Source organism: Balaenoptera physalus (genome assembly GCF_965194825.1).
Source record: "Balaenoptera physalus genome assembly, chromosome: 6".
In the NCBI taxonomy this organism is placed as follows: domain Eukaryota; kingdom Metazoa; phylum Chordata; class Mammalia; order Artiodactyla; family Balaenopteridae; genus Balaenoptera; species Balaenoptera physalus.
Window position 1 is genome coordinate 20,288,593 of NC_138885.1, and position 23,227 is coordinate 20,311,819.

Here is a 23,227-nt window from a genome sequence, read left to right on the forward strand (position 1 = left end):
AAATCTCGTGGGAATGCCTGGCACATAAAGCACTAAGTGGGTGCTGAGTTCTGTCCGCTCCTACATGAGGCTCTGTTCACTTCACGGAACATCTGCCGCTCCCCTTTTTAAAACCCTGACCATCCCTTTCCCTAAAACCATTTAAGGCCACTTAAGGGGGAAAAAAAAGTAATTGTAATAGTAGGTCATATGTAGGGAGAAGCTCTTTTTATACCTCCAGAATCTCTTTCTGTACATCTTTATGAGCCTTATCTCATTTAATCCTTCTGCAGATAAGAAAATTAAGGTTTAAAGAAATTAAGTAATTTCCATAAAATCGCACAACTCGTTAAGTAGTAGAACCTGGATTGAAACTAGTATTTTTGACTAGTTTATTAAGAAAAACAGCATTAAATGAAGTAAAGGGAAAGACGAGAGTGAGAGAGAAAGTAAGGAATGAGATTAATACAAAGACTATTATCATTATAATCCTTATGCTTGTTATAAATGGGTCAGAAATTTGGTGCCAAGCTTTCTCATATTTAATTACAAGATTTTAAATTACGTGACACTCAAAAAAGCAAGAAAACGTGACCCATCATTAAGAGAGGACACCATCAATAAAACCAAACTCAGAGATGGCTCAGATGTAGGAATTACCATACAGCAAATTTTAAATGCTGAGATAAATGTATTAAAAGGTTTGTTGGGGACTTCCCTGGTGGTCCAGTGGCTAAGACTCCATGCTTCCAATGCAGGGGACCTGGGTTCGATCCCTGGTCAGGGAACTAGATTCCACATGCATGCCGCAACTAAGAGTTCACATGCCGCAACTAAGGAGCCTGCATGCCGCAATTAAGGAGCCTGCGTGCCACAACTAAGGAGCCCGCAAGCTGCAACTTAGGAACCTGCCTGCCACAACTAAGATCCCATGCAGCCAAATAAATTAATTAATTAATTAATTTTTTTTAAAAAAAGCTTTAATAAAAAAGGTGGACAACATATGTGAATAGATGGGGGATTTCAGCAGAGAGATGGGAACTTTTTTTAAAAGCCAAATGAAAAAATGCTAGACCTGAGAAGTACAGTATCAGAAATTAACTCTTTCAGTGGGCTTATCAGCAGACTATACACAGCAGAGGAAAATAGTCAGTGAACTTTAAGGGACTTATCAATAGAAATGATTGAAATTAGAGAAAAAAGAACAAGATAAAAAAGAGCATATGAGATCTCTGGAACAATATCAAGCAGCCTAATTTATGTGTAATTAGAATCTCAGAGGAGAGACTGGCCAGAAGAAATAATTTGTGAAAAGATAATGGCTAAGAATTTTCTAAAATTAATGAATAACATCAACCTACAGATCCTGGGAGCTCAGTGAAGGCCAAGCAGGATAAATATTGAGAAAAACACACTTAGATACATCATAGCTGAACTGCCAAAAACGAAAGATGAGGAAAATAATCTTGAAAGCAGCCAGAGAAAATTTTATTACATTCAGGGGAATAACAGTATGAAAGACCACCAACACCCCATCAGAAATAATGGAGACCATAAAAGGGTCTGCAGGAGCCAGAGTGTGTAGGGCCTCTAAATAGGCCACAATAGGGATTCTGGATTTTATTCTGAGTATGATGGGTAGCTTTGAGCAGGGGAATGACATGACCTATTTTACATTTGAAATCATCAAGAGAAATTCCAGGAAATGTCTGACTTAAAATTCTGTGCTTAGTAGATAGAGGAGATAAGACTCAACCCCTGGACTTCTGGTACCTTCTAAGACCATCTGTCATTGAATGATGCCAAGCCACCTGTCAGGTGGGACCGTGCAGAGGTTAACTGATATCAGAGAGCAGTTCCCTGTAGAAGTCGTACTCTGAGTTAGAACGCTGAGTAATACTAGACACAGGAGATCCCACAGGAAGGGAGGTGAAGAGGAGAAAATGGAGGAAAAGATGGGGGATAGGGAAAGTTTCCAAGGCCAGCAGGGACTGCATGCCTACAGGCATCCTTCCTATGGCCATATGAGTAACAGTCCTTTGTCCACCAGCAAGATGGCCAAGCACATTCCCCCCTGCTTCTCCGTAACTGACCCCACTTGGGATTCTCAGTGACTGGTGTGGTTTCAACATTCCCTTTCATTCATCCCCCAAAAGACCTTGACTTGTTCCTGAAGGACTGTTGTGCAGAAAACTGTCACGCACACACACACACACACACACACGCACGCACACACACGCACACACACACACAATCTGTGCAGCAGATCCGACATCAGAGGCTAGCCCGTGCTCAGTATTCCTAAAGCCGGGGGCTCTGGGGAGCTTTCCCACACAGAGGGCCCTGCTTCTGTACACAGCAGGGTGGCTAGTGGAACTCACGGGCAGAGGTGGCTTAAGAATACAATTTCTTTTTTTTTTTTTTTTTTGTTTTTCCTTTATAGGAAAATTGGCTCCTTATCTTTTAAAACAGTGAACTGGCCGCAAAGCAGTTAATGAGTCACATCCCCTTTGGTTAAACTGGGTTTGGTTGGTAGGAGGACGCAGGAAGAGCCATTTTTCTGTGTTTATTGCGTAAGCCCTTTGAAGGAGTGCACTTTCATTTCTAATGGATACCCTTTAGAATATGTTGTAGGAATGACCCTTGAGTATTCAGTATGCTTCCCACCATATAACTGGATCTGTCGGTCGCGTGACAGATGGCCCACCGATGTCTATTTACCTCACTCTAGAAATCCTACTTATGCCCTTATAAATGAGCCCAATATGGAAGTCCTCTATTGTACATATTTTGTTGCTGTTCTTATCCCTTTATATCTTTTCCCACAAACATGGGAAGAGACATATCTCTAGACAGTTAGAGAAAGCTTCTGGAATCACTCACAAGGTGATTAAATAAATATTCTTTAAAAGAAAAAGTCTACCTTTGGTGTAAAGGACTGTGTTTGGGTTAGAGAAGGCACAGCGAGTGCAAAAGCTTGAGATGAGAAGACGCAAGCTTGGAAGACGTGAGTCAGTTAAAGCATTTTGAGCTCTTCTGAGATAAACGATCTAGGAACAAAAGGACCTCAGCTCATGCAGAATAGTCCTACCCTGATATTACAGTACTTATGGCTCGGCCTCTTTTGGCTCTCTCTGGATGGATGTGGGCAGGGATGGCTGAGGTACAGCCTGTGTGATGTGTCATCTAATTGTGCATTCGAAGACATGCTATGAAATTACCAATCATGGTTGAAGAAGATTTCAAATGTAATGTGTGAATCAACACACACAGAAAACGGGAGAAGCTGCCTTGAGGACAGCTACTTGGCTGCCCCCAGAAGGGTGTCTTCTCTGTCAATTGTCCCATTTTCAGCAGGCCTCAACTCACAGATGTTTTGTCCAGGTCTCCACCCTGTAGATTTGAGATAGGCTGAGTGTAGACTTAAGAGGGAGGTGGTGAATGTGCTGATAAGTGCTACTGGGCTTTCTGAAGCTGTAACAAACTGGATTGCTGGCTATTTTCTCCCAAGTGAAATTTCCATTTCAGATTAATAATGCCAGCCGGCTGCTCCTGAAGACGCAGGCCTCATAGTGTCGGCACAGGCATTGCAGAGCTCCAACCCGCATTTCTTCCCCTTCCATCAGGTGTCACAGTATTGATCAGATTGCCTCCCCTACCCCAGGGAAGCACCTTCTACGTTGCTTGCTACCCTCAAGTAAAGCCTAGGCTCCTTAGAGTAGAAATCACAAGTCTTTTGTGGAAATCCAGTGAACCTCTTCCTAGCCTGTCTCACCAGCTTCCATGATCCTAGTTCTGTCCTCCTGCTGTCCTTCTTTCATGTCTAATCTCCCACTAATGCTCCCCACTGGAACGTCTTCCGCATCTTGGTCCTCCTCAGTCTTGGCTTGCTGGAGTCATAGCTGACCTTAAAAGGCCAGCATGAGCAGAAGTTGGCTTTGACCTTCTAGCTTCCTGGGACCCTCTAGCTGAACTCTCTGGGACACTTCATCACTCTGTTTTTGCACCATGAGTTCTTTGGGAACGTGCTCACCTACTAATGCAAAACAACGCTTTTGTCACTCATGGGTCCTGAAACCACTCATCATGTGCCTTTCTAAGGTCAGGGAGCATGCATTCATTCACCAGACGTTTGCTGGTTCCAACGTGTGCCGCCCCACTCAGCACCGGGATGCAGGTGACCCAGCAGCCATGGACCCTGCCCCATGGAGCTTACCTTCTAACCTTTTGTTGAGTGCCTACTGTATGTTAGACACTGAACTAAGCCCTTTTTTTCCCCCTGTAATCTTTACCACACGTTCCAAGAAATGGGTTTTTCTTATCACCATTTTACACATGAAGGATCTGGGGCTCAGAGATGGTAGGTAATTTGCTCAGGGTCCCACAGCTGATAAGGAGCATAATGAGGTTGTGAAGCCAGGTGTGCTGACTTCCAAGTTCATAGTCTTAGCCCCTCCCAAGGATCCCTGCAGGTGTTGGCACCTGAGTGTGAGTGACTCAGTGGAGGACTGGGTAAGTGTTGCATGTCCTGTGTCTTCCTCTTTCATGATACCATGTTCTGTTTCTGCAGATTGAGCCGTACATGCCGTATGAATTCACATGCGAGGGGATGCTACAGAGAATCAACGCTTTCATCGAAAAACAGGTAAGGCTCTTCAGAAGTCCGTCTGTCCTTGCTGTGTCCTACTTCCTGCTACCCCAGAGGACTGTCATGAAGAGTTAAGAGTTTACCATGTTTCTGTGCTTATTTTCCTCATTTGGAGGACTCTACAAGCTACAGAATGGCTTCTTGAAATTCTAAATTATGAACTGTCAGGTCACCCCAGGGAGTCAGTCTGTCCTCAGGGTAAAAATGTTCTTTATGATGGTGGAAGGTCAAATGGAAACTTAAGGGAGAGACTGGATGGTTGAGATGAAAACGTCCTTCACCGTCAGACCTGTGCCCTGCCTGGGTTCTAGGGGCCTTACAAAGACTTGGGTGGGGAGGGAACAGAGAGATGGCTCCGTATCTGTTTGGTAATTCCAAATATGTTCGGACTCTTCAGTGGTTTTCAAACGTTTTTAAAAATAGGACCCATTTTCAAATGAAACTTCACGTGAAATCCAAGTATATGAAACAGATAAAAGCAGAAGTTCACTTCCAAAGCAGAGGAGGGTTCCAAGGGTCCCACCACCCCGAACAGAGTTGGGAAACTATGTCTTGTGCTCGTAGAAGTAAAGGTCAAAAGTGTCATAGCTCTCATTTTAAAACATTTTCATTCCGTAGGCTTCAAAAGCAACACAGAGCCAGAAATAGGCAGACTAAGCATCCCCCTGGGTAGGGGAGTATGAACTCCTTGACCAGATGCCAGAAATAAGGGGCTCCTCTTAAAAGACAAAGCAGAGCATCTCGGGGCAGTCATGAGATCTTGACACAATAGGGGGTGAGGACTTTGAAGGCTGAAAGTAGAAATGGCATGTTGAAAGTGGAAGTAGGTGCAGACTGTAGGCCAAGGCAGGTTCCAAAGGAAAGATTTGAGGCCACAGACCGTGTTGAGCCGCAGACAGCCCTGAGTGCAGCCGCTGGACGGGCCGAGCCAGAGGCAGGGGCTTCAGGGTGCCGGCTCTGATGTTCTGAATTTTTGTTAGTGGCAAGAAGGGAGTGCAGTGCAGCCAGCCGCCTGGGTTCCAGCCCCTCCGCCAAGACTTTCTGGTTGTATGACTTGGATGTGTTAGCTTCCTCCCCTGCAAACTGAGGATAATAATAGAACCTCATGGGGCTGATGTGAGGATTAAATGAGCTAGTACCTATGAAGTGCTTAGAACAGGGCTGACACGTACTGCTCAGTAAAGACACACTAGTGATGTTACTATATTATACATTATTATATTCTTGTGTATTATTATATAACATAATATATTCTACAGTATTAGACTTTACCACAAGAGCTGAGCATTTGAATCACTATCTCAGTCACTCTTCACATGACACCCAACTTAAGAGTGACAGTATCATCATCCTAACTTGAGCAGCCCTTTACGTACAGACTTTATGCCAACACGTCCCAATGCATTATCCCATTTACCCTCACAGTAATCCTGGGAGGTGACAGTCATCACCCCGTTCTCTGGATAACGGGAACAGAGAGTCTTAGTCGCAGGGCTTAGTCATGGAATCAGGGTTTGACGCTGGTTTGGTCTGAGCCCAGGCCTGCGCCACCAGCGTTGCTGTGGCCCCGGGTGATGGCACTTATCCCAGAGCTATACTTCCCATCTTCTTTGATCTCAAGGAGCTGCTGGCCCTTCCTGAAGGTGCAGACAGGCCAGCCGTGGCCTCTGACAGTGAGATTTAACACATCACTGTGTAGTTAGCTTTAACTGCCCTCCGAGGAGGCCAGGATCCTACTAGGATCCCTGCAGCTGCTTACGGAACCCACTTCCGCCTTTCCTGTCTCCACTTCCTCTCAGGGAAAATGGTTGCTCACCACCAGGTGTAAAAAGACCTTTTAAATTTTATATTAGAGTATAGTTGATTTAGAATGTTGTGTACAACCTAAATCAATCAGGTGTACAGCAGAATGATTTCGTTTTACATGTACATATGTCCATTCTTTTTCAGATTCTTTTCCCATGTAGGTTATTATAGAATATTGAGTAGAGTTCCCTGTGCTATACAGTAGGTCCTTGTTGATTATCTATTTTATATATAGTAGTGTGTGTATGTTAATCCCAAACTCCTAATTTATCCCTTCCCGGACCGTTCCCCTTTAGTAACCGTAAGTTTGTTTCCTATGTCTGTGAATCTGTTTCTGTTTTGTAAATAAGTTCATTTGTATCATTTTTTTAGATTCCACATATAAGCGATATCATATGATACTTGAAAAGACTCTTTATCACATTTATTTGAAGACTGTCTTTCTTTCTTCCCTAAGATTCTTGAATCCCAGCCAGTCCTTAGAAGTTCTCATGTGGCCTGTTCTCTGTGAATCTATTACTAGGTTTCCTTTCAAACAGGAAGATCCCGTTCCCTAAATAGACCTTGTCAAATGCTCCATGATTCGGGGCCACACCCAGCTTGTTCTCCTTGACATCCAAGTGCCTAGCCCTCTGCCTGGCACAGAGTAGGTGCACAAAAGCCAAAGACATGAATAAATGAATGAGAAGGGGAGTGAGAGTGTGTGCTTTTTTTCCCTATGTGCCAAGAACCCGGAGGCTCATCTTGGCCCTTATGGAGAGCATGCTAGTAAAATTGTCTTCTGGAAAACATGCTCGTAAAACTGCCCTTTCACATTACCTCCTTGGTAGAGATTTTTTCCTGCAGAGCTCTGCGGTTCACAGAAATCCAGGGATTTCTTTTTTGCCTGCTGTTGTTTATTCATTCATCCGCTCTGAAAATATTTGTCAGCTGGAGGGGGCTGTAGACAGCGCTGGGAGTTGGGCAAGAAGAGGTGTCAAGGGATGAGGCCCTATATCCTCGGGTAGCTTCAAGGTCAAGTTCACAGACGATGCCGCTGCCGTTGGTTACACCTGTCATAGTGACTACCCAGGTGCTTTGGGATCACGTAACTCAGATGCAGGGTGGGGATGGGGGAGGGGAGCGAGCGTCTGTCCGGAAGCAGTTTGCGGGAGCTGAGTCCTAAAGGCAAAGTCGTGGTACACACAGGTCGCGATGCAAAGGCCTGGGGGGTGAAAAAGAGAAATGGTGGTGAATTATTGGAAGTTTGGCTGTGACTGAAGAGAGAGACGATGTGAGAGCAGAGGTTGGAGGAGGAGACGCATCATGAAAAGGTGCTGCGGCTCAGCTGAAGAATTCAGAATTTGTTTCTGGGACAAGAGGCTAAAGAAAGGTTTTAACCCAGGAATAGGGCAGTGATGCTCTCAGATTGGTGTTTTAGAAAAGTCATTCTAGGAATCTTGTGTTTGGGACATTTCTTACTCAACATTCTCTCAGTGCTGCTAAATGAGCAATAAAGGGGCCTATTTTGAGTTTATCCCAGGCCTCTGGGGAGGGTTTTGTCAGAGCCATAATGTTCCCCCAAACCAGAGGGAAATTAGGAAACCAAGACCCCACTGGTTCACAGATTGGGTCTTCTGCCTCTAACGATTAGCCCCAGGCTCTAGTGTTTTAGAGCTTGGAGTGTTCGTTATTTTTGCAGCCAAAAGAATATCTTCAAAGAGCCATGAGGGGAGAGAGCGGTGTTCCTGGTATGAACAGGAAAGCCTAAAGCTCCGAAGGGGTGGTGGGAGCATACGCTTCTCGTCTCTTAAACTGTAGGAGCATCGCAGCCCTAATTAGGCTGAACTCTGCCTTCAGAGTCCTCCATGCGATCTGCTAGGGGAGTAAGGAAACTTCTATCCCAGAACCCTTTCAAGGTTGTCCATCAAGCTCACCCCAGGCAACAGGAGCCAGAGGAAGCCAATTGACAGCAGTTGAGAAAGCCCCAGGTTTCAACATATACTCTGTACAGAGTGGTTGACAGCAGGTTGACCTACCCTACCAGCCCAGGCAGCACCAATGGGAACAAATCCTGGCTTTAGGAAAACCACTTGCATCTTCCCTTAATGCCCCCTCTCCCTTTACTGTGCTAAAAATGTTGATTTGGATTGCACATTCTTTTTTTTTTTTTAATAAATTTATTTATTTATTTATTTATTTATTTATTTATTTATTTACGGCTGTGTTGGGTCTTCGTTGCTGTGCACGGGCTTTCTCTAGTTGCGGTGAGAGGGGGCTACTCTTCGTTGTGTGTGGACTTCTCATTGCAGTGGCTTCTCTTGTTGTGGAGCACGGGCTCTAGGCGCACAGGCTTCAGTAGTTGTGGCACCTGGCTCAGCAGTTGTGGCTCGCGGGCTCTAGAGCACAGGCTCAGTAGTTGTGGCGCACAGGCTTAGTTGCTCTGCGGCATGTGGGATCTTCCCGGACCAGGGCTCGAATCTGTGTCCCCTGCGTTGGCAGATGGATTCTTAACCACTGCGCCACCAGGGAAGCCTTGCACGCTGTTTTATATCAGCTCTCCAAAAGAGGCACTCTCTCCAGCAGCGGGAGTGTGTGCCAAGAAGAAAAATCCTTGTAATCTAAGATCAAGAGCACTATTCTTCCCTAACCTGAGTGTGTCCAGGCCTGTCACGGTTCTCCTTGTGCATTTCTTGGGAAAGACTCAGGTCTTTGCCTCAGGCTAGAGAGTAGAGCAAGTTCTTGGCGATGTTGAGATTGCTTTCTGAAAACCGTGCACGTGCTCTTCAGCCCTATTTTCTACTTTCTGTAACGACCCTGCAAATACTCTACAAGATGACTGTGCTCATATTATCTTGCAAGGAGCTGTGTCATTAAGCACTCTGGAGATACGGAGGGGAGAAAAGAGTTAGCTCCAAGAGCCGCAGTGGAATCAGCTTCAGCGCCTGGGAAATCCAGCTCATCAGGGCCCATCCTGAACTCCGTGGGGCATGTTCAAGCCTGGCAGTGAAGCTGGTTGGCAGGGTAGGGGGGATGGTGGAGGTGCCAGCTTGCAGGGGAAGAGGAAAAGGCATAGAAACAGGGAGAAAGTTGGCAGTCACTTAGGAATGTTTCCTCTTTTGAAAACTCAGTGGTTGCTGTTTGCCCAGCCATTGCTGAACCCAGAGGGGCTGGGTAGGTAATGATTTCATTGCTGGGCCCTGCAGTTTGACAGCCAGTTTCACATCCTGGCTCCGCCCCCCCGTCTCGGTGACCTCCGTCAAGTTTCTAATCTCTCTGTGCTGTTTCCTCTTCTGTGCAATGGGGATAATACTACCTACCCCATAGGGCTGGTGGAGGAATCAGTAGATGAATACATGTTTAAGACAAAGAACAGTGCTTGGCACAGAGTAGGTCCTCTGAAAGCCTTAACTACTTGCTGCTGCAGGAGCCCAGAAACCAATTGAGGTGTAGTTTTTTAAACAGCTTCATTGAGGTGTAATTTACAGACCCTAAAATTCACTCCACGTAAGGGTACAATTCAATGATTTTTTTTTTAGTAAATTGATAGACTTGAGCAATTACCACCACAATCTAGTTTTATAACATTTCCATCACCCTGAAAAGCTCTTTTGTGCCTATATGCAGTCAGTCTTGGCTTGCTCCCCCAGCCCCAGGAAAACACTGATCTGTGTTCTGTCTCTCTAGATTTTCCCTTCCTGGAGATTTCTCAGCTTAATGTTTGTGAGGTTCATGCACGTTGTAGCATGTGTCGGTACTTCATTCTTTTTTCACTGCTGAATAGTATTCCATTGTATGGATAGACCACAGTTTGTTGACCCATTCTCCAGTTGGGTCATTTCCTCCTTTTAGCTGTCGTGAAAAGTGGAGTGTTATCTTGAACATTCGCATGCGTGTGGACGTTTGTTTTTGTTTCTCCCAATAGACTCCCAGTCGTAGAAGAATTTGAAATGTGGGAGGTTTATGTCTAACTCTTTCCAGAGTGAGCTGGTTGGCTCGTTGATCTGCAGTGTAAAGATCATTGTAGAGATTAGTCACCACAACTCAGCTTCACAGCCACCCTCTCTGTTGCCCTTGTGGAAATGTAAATTCCCGCCCACTGCTGGGAATCAGCCCCAGGGGCCACCCGTGGACAGAGTTCACTCCTTTTGAGGCCAGCACAGGCTGAGAATGGCGGGTACCAGCAGGCAACTGAAATGTGTTTAATCCAGTCAGTCACAATGTATTGAACACTTTTTCTGTGCTTGGCCCTGGATTTCCCAGCTATAAGATAGCTGGCTGAACTTGGCCCAAACCCCAATGTCATGGCCTTGAACCTACACAACCACCCCCTTTTCTTTTTTTTTTTGCAAATTCCTGACCTTACTTCCTTTAGATCCTGCCCCCAGACCTGTATCTGAACCTGTCTTCTTGGTTCCAGACAATGTGCGTTTCTGCAGAAATCTACTTGCACCTGATATGTCATGGACGTAGTAACTCAAAGGTTTGGGCAGACCTCCACTCTGGGGGTGAGGGGTTTGTGGAAAAGATCCCATCACGTACCACCGAGAGGGAGGGACAAGCCAGCCCGCCCACCTGGTGCTTCTCTCCTAGGGAGCAGCCTGCCTCTTCCCCCTACCCAGTCTTCTCCAGCTCTTTTGGTATTTGATAAATAACGTTTTCTCCATGCTGCTACTTAGCCTTTGTTATAAAGGCAGCATCCTTACTTCTTTTTCACAGTACATTGTGTTCATTGGTTCCGAACATTACTTTTTCTCAGAAATTTGTTGATTAATAAACCTTTCTTCTTATAGTTACTCTAGGAAAATTTCATAGTCAAGCAAATTTAGGGAAATTTAGTGACTGGTTGGAATAATTATTAGAGAGGAATGCAGATGTTCTGTGTTGTGAGTGGGCTTGTTAACCAGATTAGAAATTACTATTTATGTCTCTTCTGGTTGTATAAAGCTTCTGGGTTAGAATATTATCCTTTTCTACTTCTACTATCAAAGCCCCATGATGCCAGAACCATTCAGTGCAGTGAAACAGTTCTTTATTGAGCACCAGTTATCTGCAAAGCACCATGTTTATGATAAGCCACTAACTCGTATTTAGCCTACAAAACCCAGCCCAGAAGTCCCTATTTCCTGGAAGCCTTCTCTGATTGCTACCCCTACCCTCCTTCCCTTCCCCAGAGTTAATTCTCTCTCTCCTCTCAGTAGCCTTTACATCCTGTTTGGACATCTGTTTTGTACTGTTCTGTAATTTTTTAAATGCCAGCCTCTCTTGCTAGATGGAGTCTTTGAACCCGGAGACTCTGTCTCATCCACGTTCTTATTTCCAGCACCCAGCATAGGCTTTAATGATCATTTGTCAAGTTTTGAATGGATGCATGAGAAAACCTTCAAAGCCACCCTATGACATGAGCATTTCATGGAGGTTTATTGGACAAAGATGTGGGTCTGGCCTGAGGCCGTTCCCTCTCTCCCCACTGTGGCGTGGCTTCCCGTCTCTCTGCTTCTGCTTCTTCTCCTGCCCTCCGTTCTCAGCTCAGTCACTCCTCTGCCCAGAACTCTCCAGTAGCTTCTATCTCACTCCAAGGAAAAGCGCCAAGGCTTTGCATGGGCCCCCAAAGCTCTGGGTACTCTGACCCCCGGGACCTCCCAGACCCCATCCCCTCCCATCTCCGGCCCCAGCATGCACACACTGCTCAAGCTGCATGCAACTCCCTGCTCCTCCTGGAGCCTGCTAGAAGCTTCGTCGTCAGAGCCTCCGATCTTGGTTTGCCTCTGCCTATTATGTCCTTCCCACATACTTGGCTGGCTCACGCCTTTACTTCCTCGGGTCTTTTCTCGAATGTCACCTTCTCAATGATGACTTATCTGAATACCCTCTTCCCCAACAGTCCCGATTCCTTTTCCTCACTTCATTCTTATTTAGAGCAATTATCACCTTTAATATATTACATATAATTGATTTACGTTGTTTCTCTGTCTCCCTCACTGAAAATAAGCTCTATAAAGGCAGGTGTTTTGGTTTTGGTTCCCTTTTTTTTTTTTTTTTTTCCACCAAGGCCTAGAAGAGCCAACCCATGGTGTTATAGTTATGAGGCATTTTTCTGAGCACTTTACACATTATAATTAATTTAATCCCCTCGACAGCTCTATGAGGTGGCAGTTGATGTATCCTTCCTTTCACAGTTGAGGAAACTGAGGCAAAGAACAATTCTGGAGCTAGCCAGGAGCACTCAGCTGCCAGATGGAGAGGCTGAGATTCAAACCCTAGCAGTTCGAGCTCCAAACCCTTATGCTTTTCTGCATCTTAGCAAGTATTTTATTGAATGGACAAATGAATGCGTGAGCGAGCAAACAAGGAGACAAGGCATGTCGGCATTGCCCTGACAGCCGGTGCTGAGGTTGAGTGAAACAGAGGACCTCCAGCTTTCCGCAAGCACCCAGCGGGGCTGGCACCTGGGGGTGAGAAGAGGCTTATGACGGGCTGCTGTGTCAGTTGTGCCCTTCAAGCAACTGGGCAAAGGGATGGCCCTTGTGGGCGATTGTCGTATATAATCCAGGCAACTCAACTTTTCCCTCTGGACCCTGGCAGCAAATAATGGTCTACCTTGGAATATTATCTTTAACATCTGTAGGTGCCTTCTTAAGAGTCGCCTCTTTTTTTTTTTTTATCTCACAGGAGTTACATAAGGACAAGTGATAGTTTCTCCATTTTAGATGTGAAAGTGGACAGAGAGAGCTTGAGGGGCGTCTATGAAGTCTCCTAGCTGGGGGCCAGAATCATAACTCAGATCCCCACTCCCTCCTGCCTTACCTGGTGTCATACCGACTAAGGACACCTTCAGGCCTCCATCTGTTCAATGTTATCACCTTCAGGCTTTCCAGATGGTTCACGAAGCCTTAAGAAGGGTCTGCTGCTCTTTTCACCATTTCATTTTTTTTTTTTTTAATTGAAGTTTTGTTGATTTACATTGTTGTGTTAGTTTCTGGTGTACAGCAAAGTGATTCAGTTATACATACATACATATACATACATACATACATACATATGTATACATACATACATATATATATACATACATACATATAATAGTCTGCATCTGCTAATCCCAAGCTCCCAAGCTTCTGCCCAAGCTTCTGCCCACCTCCCCCTTGGCAACCACCAGTCTACTCTATGTCTGTGAGTCTGTTTCTGTTTCATAGATAAGTTCATTTGTGTCATATTTTAGATTCCACACATAAATGATATCATATGGTTTTTGTCTTTGTCTGACTTACTTCACTTAGTATGATAACCTCTAGGTCCATCCATATTGTTGCAAATGGCATGATTTCATTCTTTTTCGTGGCTGAGTAGTATTCCTATATCTGTATCCATATCTACCTATCTATCTGCCAACCACAATTTCTTTATCCATTCATCTGTCGATGGACACTTAGGTTGCTTCCATATCTTGGCTGTTGTAAATAGTGCCGCTGTGAACATTGGGGTGCATATATATTTTTGAATTAGAGTTTTCTCCAGATTATATGCCCAGGAATGGGATTGCTGGGTCGTATGGCAACTCTAGTTTTTTGAATAACCTCCATACTGTTTTTCATAGTGGCTGCACCAGTATACATTCTCACCAACATATTTTCACTACTTCTGATCCTACTGGCCCCTAAAACAGAGCACTGAGAGGATGCCAGACCAGCCCCCGGTGAGCCACGAGCAAGAGTGACCGGGGCCTAAGAGTTCATGTGTAATTGAGCTGAGCTCACCTGATGAAGGGAACCTCAGAGAGGGCGCCTGCAACAGTTTATTGAAATGAGCAGGTGGGGCAGATCTGCCCCGCAGCGTAGCTTTGAGGCACTTGCCCTCCTGCAGACCTCGCAGAGCCATCCTGCCCTGCTCAGGATGCGGCGCAGGGCTCCATCTACGCAGGGCTGCCCCTGCTTCTACAGATGCCAGTGCGGCAGCGCCTCCAAACCCCGATGCAGGGCGCAGGCAGCGCCTCACAGAGGGACAAGAGGAGGGCGATGAGCGTTAGGGGAAGCCCCTGCTGTCTGCAGCCTTCAGCTCAGCTCCGTCACCCACAGTCTCTGAGCATCGCTCTCTACAGACAAGCCACGGAGGCAGGACCGGACCGAGCGGCATACCCAGAGCCCCGCCCTGGTGAGGCCAAGCCTCACATCTGCGTCTCAGACTTGAAGTGCCTTCCTTGGCCGCATCACCTCCTATTCTAACGTGGCAGAATCTTCCTCCTCGTTCTGGGTTTACCCCTCGGACTACTTCACATGACCACACAAGGCTCACGATAAATAAGAAGCCAAGTTTCGTAAGAGTCTGCCAAACTCAACAGGTGTAGAGATGCTACCCTCGGTGCTAACTGCCTGTAGATGTCATGTAAGGAGAGACATTCTACAGTGTTCTCACCAGGCTATAAAAGCCAGAGCTGGAGCCTTCCTTCAGCCATCATGGGTGTGCAATGATCTAGACTTCCCCCACACAGTCACACAGTAGCCTTTGTGTCCACTGGATCTTGACTCTCTTTGTTGTAATGCTTAAAGGCTGTAGAGGTTTTCAGATTTCTCCTAAGGGATTATAGGCAAAGTTGCTTGCAGTAGCCAGCCAGGAAAACTAACAAAAAAAAACAAACAAGAAAAAAACACTTAACCTTTTCCAAATATCCGCGCACCCGCTCAGCTTTGATCAGCAATAACTATGTTGATCGTTGTGTGTTTTCCTACCAATTTGATGGACAGAATACCAAAGGCCAGCCAGTACGTTTCCATGTGCTGCCAGGTTAGAGAGCAGTGGCTGCCAGTGAACACTCAGGGTTCCCACTCAGGGTGCCCCGGGTCTGCAGTCACGCTGTCACCCTTAGTAACGGTGTCTAGACCCAAGTTATTTCGCTGCCCGCGCCTTAGCAAGTCCATGGCTTATGCTCAAGATCATCATGAATCTGAGGAGTCAGAGGACGCCTTCCTGCCCAGGGAGTGGCCTGCCTGTGGTCACGCCCAGGGCTGTGAGATAGGGAAGACTGCTTACTCTGTCACTTGCAAAAGAGTAAACTGGATCCTATTATCTTTAAATAATCCAGTGCGTTTCTATCATCTCTGAATTATTAGACCCTTCTGGAATCTTTTGTTTTCAGCTGATACGAATCCAGGCTCTAGGTTTCCCGACTACGTGCAGTGAAGGATTAGTTAGTTAACCTTTGAGCCTAACCACTCAGGTTCAAGCACGTGCACCCCTGCGTCACAGGATCGAGTGAGGTGGGGAACGATGGCGGGTTCTCCTTACTGGTGGGGTCTCAAGCACCGATTTGAGGAGACTGGAGTAGAAGCCTACCTGCCGTTTACCTTCCTTAACGTGTAAGAGCGTCACCTCCTTCAGGAAGGAGGTGGAGAGAGGCAGAAGCCATAGGAAATCGTCAGTATCATTGTCTGCATTTTTCTAAGGAGGAAGCTGAGGTTTAAAAGAGAAAAATGCGAGCAGCCCAGAAGGGCCCCCCCAGATGCAGCTCTGGTCTGCATTCTGGGGCTGCACCCACCTCACTGCTCAGGGACCCAGCAGGGCCCGGCCCTCCTGCAATTCTCCACGTGACCGACGGGGGGCATGGAACCTTCCCCTGCCAGCACCGGTTCTGAAAGCCTGATGTGATTAATCAGCCCCTCATCCATGCAGAGGAGAGAAAGTAGGCAGGAGGAAAAAGAGAATATTCCAGAAGGACATACATTTAAAAGTAAATTCCCTGACCATTCCTGAGCCTGTTCCCCGTTTCCCCTCCTCAGTGGCACCAGAGATATTCTTGCAGGAACACAGGCGTGATTGTTTAGTTTATACATATCAACACAAATGGAAACACACTATACACCAGCCTTCAACCTGTTTCTTTTCTTTCTCAGTATGTCCTGGGGATGTTTCCATGTCAGCACATTGGAACCTGTTGCATTTTTTGGTATTCTTTGTATCTAATCAGTTACCTGTTCAAATACAGCGTTTAGGTTGTTTCAAGTCTTCTGCTTCTCTTCTAACAATACTGCTGGGATTCCTGTGTCCTGCGTAGGTTTCTTTGCCCAGTGTGTCCCATACGTCTGGGGTGAATTCCTACAAGTGGAATTCAGAGCCCAGGATCCGAACCCTAACCACTGGGTGCCCCTGAGGGCTAGCCCCCCCCTCCCCCCAAAAAGTGACACAAACATGGCTCCTCAGGGCTCCTGCCCTGACGTCATCTTCTGCAGGTTGGGTGGTCCGGGGATTCAGAAGAATTTTACTAGGGTTCCATCAACATCGTGCAAGCTCTGGTTGCCAGTGGTGCATGAGTTTCCACCCTCAGGACCTATTCAGGGTCGCTCCAAGCACAGCTGAGATGAAAGCTGGGGTCCCAGGGCAGAGAGAGTTCCCACTCCTCACCTGCCCTTTCCCTGGTCCCACTTCGTCTTTCTCCTCAACACTCAGCTTCATAACTAGGCTGCCCGTTCACCATGCTGCACAGGTTACTTCCTGGGCCTCCCCGCCCGTGACTTCCTCGGATGTGTTAATTTCCTGCGCACCCTCTAGATCCTAGGAATGACCACCCAGCCCCATCCTGAGCATGCCACCACCTTCCATGCCTCGGGGCGCCCCTCCTTGCAGGGGGTACCAGCTTACTTGACCTCCTATCACACATCCTCAGGCTGTTTCTCTAGCCGTTGAATTTGTGTGTTACAATTGTTTTCAATCAACAAGCACTGAGCCTCTGTCAAGACCACGACCCCGCAATAGGTTCCATCCCAGATGCCTGCAGACTCCTTGCCGTGCTCCTTTGCTTCCCCCAGTTGAAACCAGCACTCACACAACAGTGTCATATTAGGTAACCGCCAAATTAGGTAGACACTGAAAATGTCTGTGGAATTAGGGCGGAGGGAATAGAACAGCTGGTGAAGGTGGATCTGGAGATGGGCTTTCAAGCGTGGAGGCTTTAGCTCGATTGCAGCATTGTAGGTGGCGATACGAGTGAATAGCGCCCGTTACTGGCAGGCACAGTGCTGTGCACAGAAAGCTGGTAGGTAGAGGTGAAGACCGAGGCCAAGACCGTGTGGTAGCTGAGCGGGGTTCCAACCCAAGTCTGTCTGGTCTTGCCTCCTGCCCCTCACTGCTGTCCCATGACCAGGTGCCCGCCCCCCTTGTTGGGACTCGTTGGCAGACTGGGGACCCCCCACTTGCATCCCTGGTCCCTTGGCTGATGGTTTCTTTGTCATTCTAGGACTTCTGCCATGGGCAAGTGATGTGGCCGCCCCTGAGTGCCCTGCAGGTAAAGCTTGCTGAGCCCGGGCAGTCCTGCAAGCAGGTGTGTCAGGAGAAACAGCTTATCTGCGAGCCTTCCTTCTTCCAGCATCTCAACAAGGACAAGGACTTGCTGAAGTAAGTGCTGGAGCCCGGGAGAGGCGGCTCAGCCTCCAGCTCGCCTCTGGGTTAGAGCTGGGTTGAGAGGGATAAGGTTTTCCTTTCTAGGCTCGTGGGCTGTTGGAATAAGATGTGGAAAAGGTTATAGCATGACCCCACCGCCCCCCTCCACCCAGAGAAAGTTGGCCCAGTGCTTTTATTGTTAAGTAGATGAGGTCACCTGGCCTGCTGATATATTTAGAATTCGAATAGGGGTGTTTTGTTTGCATAAATAACGGGAAGTCGGGGCTTGGAGATGGCCGGAGGTGTTCAGTTTGCTAATTGGTACCCAAGGAGCCGAGATGGGCACAGAACCACAAGCACGGACGGACCCGCCCCTGAGGTCCCCTGGCTGTAGCCAGGTCCCCAGAGGCAGGGAGTCTGGAAGGAATGAAAAATATGGGCAGGGAGCTAGCACAGAACTGCCCGCAGCAAATTTCCCTGCCTCCTTCCCCTCCTGCAGCCCCATCTCCTTTTGCACTCTATTCCAGCCCCTTTGAGGGTGTGAGCAGGCCTGGCTTTGCCGGGTCCCTGAGCAGGGATATGGGTGCAGAACTGGGATCACAGGCCAGAGTGAACCAGGAGGGACCTTCTCTGTTGCTGCGCTTTCTTTTCTCGTGCTGCTTGTGTTACTTGCGGTCACACCATTCATTTCCCTTTGCAGTGGCATTTTGAGTTTGGTGTTTGCACTTTCCAGATTTCCATATGAAGTTTCTTCTGGCCTCTGACTCATGCCCCCTGTCAGTGCTGAATCTGTGCCCCGATATTTATCACACCCTCCCTGGGCCACAAACTGGTTAATTACCTGTCACCCCCCTCCCAACCTTAAGAACTCTAATGTGGTGTTTTCCCCTGAGGGATTTGCTATCTCAACCCCAGATATTCCGCAGAGCTGTGGTTCTGCCCCAGTCTTGAAGAGGATGTTTAAGGAACAGAGTGGGGACTTCCCTGGAAGTCCAACGGTTAGGACTCCACGCTTCCACTGCGGGGGGGGCACGGGTTTGATCCCTGGTCAGGGAACTAAGATCCTGCCTGCCATACCCCCCACAAAAATAATAATAATAAGGCACAGAGTGGACTCAGGGCTCGAGGCTTGCCGGTCCCTGTTGTGGCTTCACGCCCTTTTACAGCATGGTCGGCCGCTGTGCTTATCCGTGCCCAGTGGTCTGAGCTGGCCCGATCCCGCCTGTAAGTCCTATTGCCTTCAAGCGTGCTATAAAACCCTTTATAGAGAGAGCGTGGTCTCTAGCATCGCGCCTACGGGGATGCTCTCCTGAGTAGGGCTGTGGGCGATGCTTTTTTTTCTCGTTCTTTTTACGTGAAGACCTGGATCACAGGTGGCCTCGATTCCACCGTCAGAATAAAGGCCAGGCCAGCGGAGTCGGTTGGCAGCCTGCTCTGCAGCCAGTGAAGCCCTGTGAGAGGGAGTACTGGTCTGACGTCTATGGAAGGCCTCTGATGGTGCCAGATGCTTCCATCTCCAGAGCACGTATCCCAAATTCTAGGTCCGGGGGGAGCTTGCCACTCGCCCCTTTTGCAGACGGCTCCCGTAGCAAAGTGGCTTCCTGAGAACCCCGAGTGTCTCCCTCTGTTTGATCGGAAGTCTGGATGCACTGGGGACAGACTGCAGACCGTCTACACAGAACTGTCTCCGTGCAGCCCCTGCACCAGCTCTGGAGGAGGGAACCCGGATGGGACCCTCCCAGCACCGGCCTTCTGGCCAGGCCAGAGGCGGGGCTCCCAGGACTCTCAGAGAGCACGGGGCCCGCCACAGCCCGCCCGTCTGCAGGGCCCAGGGCTAGGTCCCGCGGAGGCACAGGACGGGGAGCCAAGGCACCAGTTTCCTCTGTCCCCATCAGTGCCCTCACCTGTGAGACGGGGACATCCCGGGTAATGATGAGAGAATATGCAGCTGGTGCTGCAGGCAGAGCAGAAAAGCCCTGGCTTGCAGAGCGCTTGGGCAGTGGGGCAGGCCCGAGGCCACCAGGCAGAGACCAGAAACGCCAGTGCCCTGCCCCCTCCCTGCCCAGCCCCCGTCTACCAAGCTGAGCCCAGAGACCAGAAGGCCTTGGTGCCGGGCGGTCCTGCGCCAGGCCCTGTGCCCTGGGATTACTAAACGGCCCCTCCCACGCCATCCCCTGTAGATCCGTGGGTTTCCTTCCTAGGAGGCTGCCGTGAATGCTGAGTTTGCAGTAGAGCCGCCTGAAGTTAGTTTTCTGCGCGCAAGAGCCCTGGTGAATGCCTTGCCTCTGCATTTGTAAATACCGCTAACGTCGCGAAACCCCGGCGCCCCGGCGCGTCTGTTGAAACCTCTTCAGTGAGGCGCTCCTGGCTTCTCCGTGTTCGTGGCCGGGTAGCAGCGAGCTGCCGCTTTTTCTTCTCCGGCTTGGGGCCTGGCTCTGAGTTTAAGCTCCTCTCCGTCTTTGGGTGTCCCCGGCCTGTCCTCGCTATGCAGTGTGACTTGATGTGACTTAAGCAGAGCCCTTTGGAGCGTCCCGTGCTGTCGTCTTGAATCGGGGAGTCAGGCAGGGCGTGGTGGGAGAGATGGCGAGGCGACCACAAACTCCCGTGCACGGAGCGTGCATGATTCGGGTGGGGCCCAACCTGACCCGGACCGGGCCGGAGGGGCCGGAGGACAGAGGCCCCAGGAAGAGCCGGAGTCCGGGCTGCTGGGACCCAGGGCGGGCGCACCTCGGCTTCCGAAATAGGAACGTGCGTAAGCGGCAGGCTTCCTTCGCAATGCTGCGACTTTTACAAGTTGTATCTTCTAAAATATTATTGAGTGTGGGGTGGTTTGTTTGAAGAACAGGAATTCTAAGCCATCAGGCCTGCTCTGTGAGCACGTGGGCACCTTCGGAGCAGGGAGGTGGCCCTGAGTCAGAGCGGTGCCGAGGGAGCTTGGGGAGACGCGGTGGATACGGGGCGGGGCTAAGGAGGATGGGGCGGGGGGACGGAGTAAGACCGGCCGGCGGGCCCTGCTTCCGTCCCTTCATCCTGAGTGGGTCTGCGTCGGGGGAGGGGTGGGCGGCTTCTCTCCGCTCAGGAAATAGGCAGCCCCACGGGAAGGGGGGCTTGGCCCTTCTCTTCTTCTTCAAGAGCTATAAACTCTACACTAAGGGCAGAGGGGCCTCGGAAGCCCCAGCTCCCATCCTGTGAGAGAAGCCATTGAGGCCAGCCGGAGAGAGGTGAGGACCACAGGGGCCCACAGAAAGGAAACAGCACACTGGGCCACAGGTCTGAGCGGGGAGTGTGTGTGTGTGTGTACGCGCGCGCATGTGTGTGCGTGTGCATGCGCGTGTGTGTGTGCGCACGCGCGTGCGACACAGACATCCCCGGAACAGAGAGGCAGAAACAGTGACACGCACGTCCCGAAGAGGCGAGGGACCACGGCAGAGCTTGAGGATGCGCTCCAGCCATCGGGAAGGTCTCCTCGGCAGCACCTGAGGACTGTGGCTCACTAGCTCAGCAGGGATGCTGGAGGGGCCTTCCCGACCGCCCGGGGCTTGTGGGACGGAGACCTGCAGCTAACAGAAGGGAGAGCTCCCCGGGGTAGGGGGTTGGGTCACACCCATGGGTGGCTCCGGCGCCCCCCAGCTGAACCTCTGGGGAGCTGCCTGGGGACGGGTCCCCTGTGGCTCCGGGGACCACCTGCTGCGTGAGTGCTTCGTGGTCATCTCTGGGCATCGACCTGGCCGCCGCTGTTGCAGCCTCGTGGTCGTGGGCGCACGTGCTCGCACCCCAGGAGGCTAGGTCTGGAGTCTGAGTCCAGGAGGCCAGGGGCAGGAGCAGGAGGGTTTCTTCCTGGCTCCTGACGATTCTCCCCCTTGCCTCGGGGTCTGAGATGAGTGGTGGAGATTTCCACGGTCCTGACGAGCAGTGTACCAGGCAGGTGGCTTGAGTTAAGACACAGCAGCTGCTGTAATTCACCTAAATAAATAAATAGCATAAGCATAAATCTGGATCCCAGTGCCACATTCCATATGGCAACTTTTCATGCACAGTGGAGCTCTGAAGACCCCTTTTTGTGTTGGCCAGGAGGAGTGTCCTGTGAAGGAGCTGGCAGCCCCTGTCTCTGACTCAGGTTTCCTTTAGGAAACCCATAAGACCGCCACGTCCTGCCCTCGCCATGCCCTCTGGGTGCCTCCGTCTCCCAGCTGGCTTACCTAACATCAAGGGGTATCGGGCACTTAGAGAAGTCACAGAGCTCCCTGGTGACTGCAGCAGCAAGATGGGCCGGTGCTGCCCTCCTGGTGCCCAGGCAGCCGCGGAGAGCTCACCAGAAGCCCCAGCAGATGTGCTGGGAACCACCAGATTAACACTGGCGGGAGGGCGGGTGGGTCCCGGCAGTTAGTTGGCGGGAGGAAGGGAAAAGAGGGTGCAGGAGTAATGGGGGCGCCAGATGCTCTTCCCCAACACTTGGAGGCTTTCCAGAGGCAGCAGGAAACCTCAGGTTCCACATCCAGATCCCCTCCCTATCAGCAAGAATCAAGACTTCCGTGAACAAAGCAAAATAGAGATGGTTGGCAAGTGTGTAAATTCACACTGTTGGGCAAGGGAGGAAGGTGGCATAGCCCAGCAGCGTCTGCCGGGGCCGGGTGATGATGGTAATCATGATATTTCTCATGTGTTGAGTACTTCCCAGAGCTAGACTCTGACAGCTGCTCTATAAGCATTAATTTAATCCCTGGACCTTCCCTGTGAGGTAAGGCTTCTTTATCCCCATTTCACAGAAGAGGAAACTGAGCCACAGAGAGGCTCAGTCATTGGTGCAGGGCCACACAGCTCATAAGAGATGAAGCCAGGACTCAAACCCAGATCTGTCTGGCCCTCCTTTACCACCTTCTCTGAACTGGTCCCCACCAGGCATGTGGGGTACAGGTAGGACCCAGGTACCCCAGGTAAGAGGAGAACTTATGTGGCTCTTCTTTGAAATGAGGCCAACACTGTTGGAAACAGAAACATCCGGTTCTCCTTCGCCCCCCCCGCCCCCCGGCAGTGGTCCCAGGCTGAGAAAGCAAAGCCACAGCGGTCTCCAGCCCGCAGACAATTCACCTGTTGGGAGACTATGGCACAGGAGCAAGAACACAGACCTGGGATGATTCAGTCCCTGCTCTGCGCACCCAGAAACCTCAAGCTGGGGACAGGGCTGGGGCGGGGGTGTTACTATTGCCACCGTCATCCAAGGTCCAGTGACTCAGGTCCAGGACGGCACCTTCCCCAGGAGACCGTCTGACTGCTCTCCAGTGCGGACTAAGGCCACATAACAGGGGTATCTTTAAGCCATTAATTGAGAAAATTAAACATAGTTTTTAAAAAACACGTAAATAATGCGTATCTTTCCCCCAGTCTCACTCCTCAGAAGTAAACATTGTTAAGTCTTTAGTGTGTAGTCTTTCATGACTTCTCTCC

At 49.3% G+C, this 23,227-nt stretch overlaps 1 protein-coding gene across 9 annotated transcripts in view; it reads left to right on the top strand.

Moving 5' to 3' along the window:
* MGAT5 (alpha-1,6-mannosylglycoprotein 6-beta-N-acetylglucosaminyltransferase) overlaps positions 1-23,227 on the top strand; it is a 374,663-nt gene that overhangs the window by 345,112 nt on the left and 6,324 nt on the right. For all 9 annotated transcript variants that reach the window (XM_082465860.1, XM_082465863.1, XM_082465859.1 and 6 more), the window contains 2 exons: positions 4,550-4,624; positions 17,640-17,797. In XM_082465860.1, coding sequence (XP_082321986.1) covers positions 4,550-4,624; positions 17,640-17,797 — 233 coding nt within the window. The remainder of the gene's footprint in view (positions 1-4,549; positions 4,625-17,639; positions 17,798-23,227) is intronic.